We start from the raw sequence: 5,711 nt of genomic DNA, 5'->3' as shown, positions 1-5,711 counted from the left end.
CCCCCCCAGCAACGCAGACCTGCTCGGCTGCCTGCTCGGGGCCCCGGGCCCCGCTCCGGAGGGTGCTGTGGGGGGCCTGCTCGACGGGGATGCGGCCCTGCTCTTCAGCAGCCCAGCCCCCGCGCCTCGCACCCAGACAACTGCCCCGGCTGGTAGGTGCTGCTGCTGGGAGTGCTCTGTCATTCAGGCACCTTGAGCCATTGCGAAGCGGGCGCTGGTCAGCACTAACCCCCACACTCGGGGCCCAGGTGCCTGGGGAGGGTTGTCCCGGGGTGGGCGCCTGAGCTGAGTGTGCATGGCGGTGTCGGCGCTCAGGCCTGCCTGGGCTGGGTGTGCATTGCCGTGCCTGCACTCACGCCCGCTCACTCCGTGTCGCCGTAGCTGACCCGTTCGGCCCGCTCCTGCTGCCGCCCGACGTGGACACCCCTCCCAGCTCGCAGCCTGACCTCTTCGGGGAATTCCTCAACTCAGACGCCCCGGCCGCCCAGCCCGCGCCCTTCCCCTCCACCCACAGCGCTCCGCCGCCAGCCTGCAGCACCGACTTCCTGCATCTTGGTGAGGGCAGCCTCTGCTCCTGGGTGTGGGGCGGGCGGGCATGGTCTCAGGTCCTCCCTCCCCCGGGACGGGTGCGCAGCCGGTGTCCACACTGTGCACCCTGCTGGGTTCATGGGGTGGGAGGCAGGTTTGGGGGTGTCTGTGTGTGGCTGGCTGCAGCGGGAGGAGGCCCCTGGAGAACCTCTCAAGTGAGGAACCAGACGCTGGTCTCAGCGCCGCCCTCAGAGTCTCCACTTGCTGACTCCTCACGCCCTGTCCTCAGCCTGAGGGAACCAGTCAGAGGGCGGCCTGGAGGGTGTGAGCCTGGGGGCCCCCTGCCCGGCCGCCCGAGCAGGGGATGGGGGTGCCCCGCAGACGGGACTCACAGCCAGGCTGTCCCCGGGGCCCTGAGAGCTCATGTGAGGCTGTGTGTCCACCCCACCGGGGACCCTCAGAAAGCGCCATTGTCTTCCCAGGGGACCTGCCCGCCGAGCCCAGCAAGATGACAGCCTCTGCCAGCCACCCCGACCTGCTGGGAGCCTGGGATGCATGGGCTGAGGCGCCGGCCCCCGCGCTGGCTGCAGACGGTTAGTGGGGAGACTGTGCCCTCCCCAGCCCTTCCCTCCCATACCTGCGCTGGTTCTGAAGTTTTCACCCCAACTGTTCCTTAGTGCCTCCTGCAGGGCTCCGGGGAGGCTGCGGGCTGTCCTGGTCTGTCCTCCTGGGGCTGGGAGGGCGACTGGCCTCCCACTTGTTACGCGTGTCCTGTAGGAGGCGCCCGTGCTGAATTCTGCTCTGGAGGCAGCGGCGTGTGTGAGGCCCGTGACGCGTGACTCTCTCAGTTCTGTTCATCTGTAGGCCGTGACTTTACAGACGTGTGTGTGCATGCTAAGTCACTTCAGTCATGTCTGTCTGTGACCCTGTGGACTGCAGCCTCCAAGGCTCCTCTGTCCGTGGGGTTCACCAGGCAAGAATCTTGGAGTGATTACCGTACCCTCCAGGGGATCGTCCTCCAGGGGATCATCCCAACCCAGGGACCGACATGGGTCTCTCTGGGCTCCTGCCCTGGCGGGTGTGCTCCTAATCACTACGCCGCCTGGGAAGCCCTTCGCGGATGGGACTCTGGCGGTCTGACCGGCTGTCAGCTCTTTCAGTTTGCTGTTTTCATTACGAGTGAGGTTGATTATTGTTTCGTATGGGTCTGCTTATTTGTGTTTCTTTTGAGAACTGCTCCACGTTCTCTATTTCTCTGCATCAGAGATTCACCCTTTTCCCTTTAGTTGATGAGAGCTCTTTCTGAGCTGCCGTCACTTGTAATGACCTCACAGTGACTCCTCAGTGACCCAGGAGTTGGGGCAGGACAGTCTGTAGAGTTATGGAGAGTGTGGGAACGCGCACTCACGCTCTGGATGGGCTCTGAGGGCCGGCGGGGCGGGCCCAGACGATTTGCTCGGGCTGTCGGGAGTGCCGCACGGAGCCTTGGGGGTGGCTCTGCTGCACGTGGCCTTGTCCCACGCGAGGTGACTACACCCAGTGAGGCCTTCAGCACGTGAGCTGGGGGAGGCTGTGCCACCCCAGTGCGCGGGTTCTGACGCCCCTGCCCTTCTCCAGGCACCTTCTTCTCTCCTGGAGACCAGCCAGCCCCTTCTGGCCTTCTGGCTGGCCAGACCAAGTCTCAGAGCCAGGACCCGTTTGCAGACCTCGGCGACCTCAGTTCCGGCCTCCAAGGTAACCTAATGGCCACCCGAGGCTGTGGGGAGCACCAGGCCTCTCTGAGGGGGCTCTGCACCCCACTGAGGCACGTGGGGAGCACGAGGCCTCTCTGGGTGGGGGGCTCTGCACCCCCCTGAGGCACGTGGGGAGCACGAGGCCTCTCTGGGTGGGGGGCTCTGCACCCCCCTGAGGCACGTGAGGAGCACCAGGCCTCTCTGGGGGGTCTGCACCCCCACTGAGGCCTTAGGGAGCACCAGGCCTCTCTGAGGGGGCTCTGCACCTCCCTGAGGCCGTGGGGAGCACCAGGCCTCTCTGGGGGGGGCTGTGCACCCCCCTGAGGCATGTGGGGAGCACCAGGCCTCTCTGCGGAGGGCCTCTGCACCCCCCTGAGACAAGTGGGAAACAACCAGGCCTCTCTGGCGGTCTGCACCCCCCTGAGGCCATGGGGAGCACCAGGCCTCTCTGGCGGTCTGCACCCCCCTGAGGCCATGGGGAGCACCAGGCCTCTCTGTGGGGTCTGCACCCCCCTGAGGTGCAGCCTCACCCAATTCCCCAGGGCCCAGCAACAGCAGCAGATGCCCCTTGGCCTTCTCTCAGGAGCTTGTTGCCAAGACAACGCCAGGAGCTGCCAGAGCAGGCACAGGGACTGGCTCCTCTGCCAGCTCCATGGAGTGTGGGGGCCAGCTGGGGGCTGCCTCAGCCCAGGATGGTGGAACCTGCCTGCCCCGCTTGGAGTGTGGGGCCGGGGTGCAGAATTCACCACCGTCACTGTCCTTTCTGAGAAGCCCTCTAAGGACGTTGGTTCTTTGGAGGCCGTGAGTGTGTCTCATCCCTTGGCAGTTGGGAGGCATGTGGAATTTTAGGTGAAAATAACATCCCCAGACACTTTCCGGACTTTCACAAGGTTTCATTGTCTCCCTGAACGTGTTCCTGGAACTGTGGGTGTGTCTGGGCTCGAAAGGCAGGGCCACCCAGAGCCTTTCGGGTGCTGCCTGTGGTGGAAAGGACTTCTTAGGATCCGGGGCGCCTGTTCTCAGGGTGGAGCCCCACCTTCAGCCCGGCACTGTGATCCCAGACGTCCATCACACCCCCCTCAGAAAACAGAGTCCTGCGTGAAGCTCATGGAGCCGAACAGAGAAACAAACCCACATTCTAGCTGGAGACCTCAGCATCCCTGTGTCAGCACAGACGGAGCCGCAGACGGGGGCCAGCGAGGCCCGGGCTGCCGCGGCACACTGCCCAGCAGCAGGGCCCATGCAGCTGCCAGGAAAGGCCACGCGCTGGGCCGCGGGCAACCCTCAGCAAGGGAGAACGGAGACCACATGGAGTGTGTCACTCCCCGGCTGGCAGAGCCGAACGGGAGGTCGATGGCAGTGAGGTAACTCAGAAGTTGAGCTTTTCAGAACCAAATGGCACAATTCTGAATGACACTTATGTGGCAAGTCTTAAGGGAAATAAAACTGTCAAACGGAATGAAAGTGAAAACACAACATGGCTAAACGTGAGGTACGCAGCTAAAGCAGTGCCGGGAGGGAGACGTGTGTCATTGAGTGTGCAGTTTGGAAAAGAGGAGACGGCTCACTGGTGGTGTGAGTTCTCAGCTAAAGATGCTTGTAAAACAAAGTAAGCTCAAAGCAAATAGAAGGAAGGGAATCGTGAGAAGCCCAAACCAGTGAGAAAGAGAAGAAACTAGAGAAAACGGGAGGAAGGGAATCGTGAGAAGCCCACACCAGTGAGAAAGAGAAGAAACTAGAGAAAACGGGTTGATCAAAACGTCAGTTCTGAGAAGATCAGTAAAGCTGACAAATCTCTCCTAAGATGGATTAAAAAGAGAGGTTAGCATGAGTTGTCCACAGAGCCTGGAGGCGCCAAAGGAAGACAGACTCACGGCCTCAGCCCCACACCTGGGCCTGCTGTGAGGGGCCGCGCCGGGGAGGAGGCTGTTGGAGAGGGTCTGTAACTGTGGTGAACCTGAGCTCAGTTAGAAACCACCCGTGGAGGAGCCCTCTAGGCCCAGCTGGGCTCCCTGGACCATTTTACCAGATGTTTAAAGAACACCAGTTCTGCACGGTCTTTTTAGGAAGTAGGAAGAGGAGGGAGTATTTTGCAGTTGGTTTTATGAGGCTGGTATCACTCTGATACCAAAACCAGATGGAGACAGTGCAGAAGAAAACCAGAGGCCCCAAGGCAGCATTGCTCACAGACAGAGACCAACACGAGAGCCCGCCATGGCAGGCAGGGCTCGTCCCAGAGGCACGGCCGGCTCAGCACCTCAAACCCACGAGCAGGGCCCGCGGAGGGAGGGCTCGGAGGGAACTGTGATCATACCCACGGTGCAGAGAAGGTGTCCGCGGAGTCCAGCCCACCGTGGGGAGCACTGCCAACAGGCCGGCGGCTTGCAGCCTGTAGATTTGAGCCAGCACGTCTTCAGAGTCCTGCTGCCTGCCTCACGCTGGGTTTCGGAAGACTGCACGCTCTCCGGGGCTGAGCCCGGCAGTGCATGAAGGCAGGAGAGGGGCAGAAGGGACAGGCAGTGTGGCCGTGTGCAGACAGTTAGGGTTTCCCGGGCAGACAGTTAGCTGTCTGGGAAAGAGCTTCAGGTCCCAGGACGCGGGAGCAACAGACACACCAGGGCTGCTCCTGTTTGCTGGCAGCACCTGCAGGGAGCCCCCAGTTCAGAGCAGCACTGTCTACAGTCGCCACAAAAGAAGAAAGAAGGAAACTCGCGGCTCTTACCGAGCAGGCACAGGACTTGTGAAGCTACGAAACAGATGAGGAAAGAGGTCGGGGAAGGCCTTGGAGACTAGCTCGCCGCCCAGAGACCAGCGAGGGGAAGGCTCTCCAGCAGTGGTCAAGGGGTCAGCTTAGTCCCCACCGGAATTCAGACAGACTCACTGTAGAATTTATTGGAGAGTTGGGGGAAGGGGTCCGTTCAGCCCACCGAGCCCTGGCAGACTCTAGCTACTGGAATTAGCCCTGCGTGGTGTGGGCAGGACAGACACACGGGTCCTGGGGCAGGATGGAGGACCTGCAAGACAGCGGTGCAAGCCATTTGTAGAGGCGCTGGGCAAGGAAAGTGGCCTCGCCCTGAACTTCACGCCTGAAACAGCAAGTGAGTGACCACTGCTCAGAAGCGGCTGCAGATTTTCTAAAGCCTTGAGAAGAGGAACAGAAAGGTGTGTCACCCAGACCGTGATCCATCAGAGAAAAATGGGTGAATCGGACTTAGTCAGAAGGTTTTGCTGTGCTGACGGCTGTCAGCAAGATGGACGCTACAGTGGGGAAAGCAGCTCTGAGCCGCGCGCGCCGGCTCCCGCTCACGTGGGGGCAGCAACAGGGAAAACGGAGCCGGACCCGCCCGCCTTGGGGATGAGTGAGCGTCGGAGAGGACGGCAGCCCTGCCCAGTGCCGGGGACAGCGCCGGGTGCAGAGCTGGCGGGCGTGGCTCCCTGTGGACCCGACCC

At 61.8% G+C, this 5,711-nt stretch overlaps 1 protein-coding gene across 1 annotated transcript in view; it reads left to right on the top strand.

Annotated features, from left to right (window-relative positions):
* The window catches only part of LOC104985883 (cyclin-G-associated kinase-like), a gene marked incomplete at its 5' end in the record, with an annotated part of 31,747 nt that overhangs the window by 23,137 nt on the left and 2,899 nt on the right, over nucleotides 1-5,711 (top strand). Inside the window, 4 exons of the mRNA XM_010836279.1 lie at nucleotides 3-152; nucleotides 382-555; nucleotides 1,011-1,121; nucleotides 2,146-2,262. Of these exons, the coding sequence (XP_010834581.1) occupies nucleotides 3-152; nucleotides 382-555; nucleotides 1,011-1,121; nucleotides 2,146-2,262 (552 nt within the window). The remainder of the gene's footprint in view (nucleotides 1-2; nucleotides 153-381; nucleotides 556-1,010; nucleotides 1,122-2,145; nucleotides 2,263-5,711) is intronic.

Source organism: Bison bison, unplaced genomic scaffold (genome assembly GCF_000754665.1).
Source record: "Bison bison bison isolate TAMUID 2011002044 unplaced genomic scaffold, Bison_UMD1.0 scf7180017845651, whole genome shotgun sequence".
Taxonomy (NCBI): domain Eukaryota; kingdom Metazoa; phylum Chordata; class Mammalia; order Artiodactyla; family Bovidae; genus Bison; species Bison bison.
Note: the sequence above shows the minus strand (reverse complement) of the source record. Positions and strands in the feature narration are given on the sequence as shown.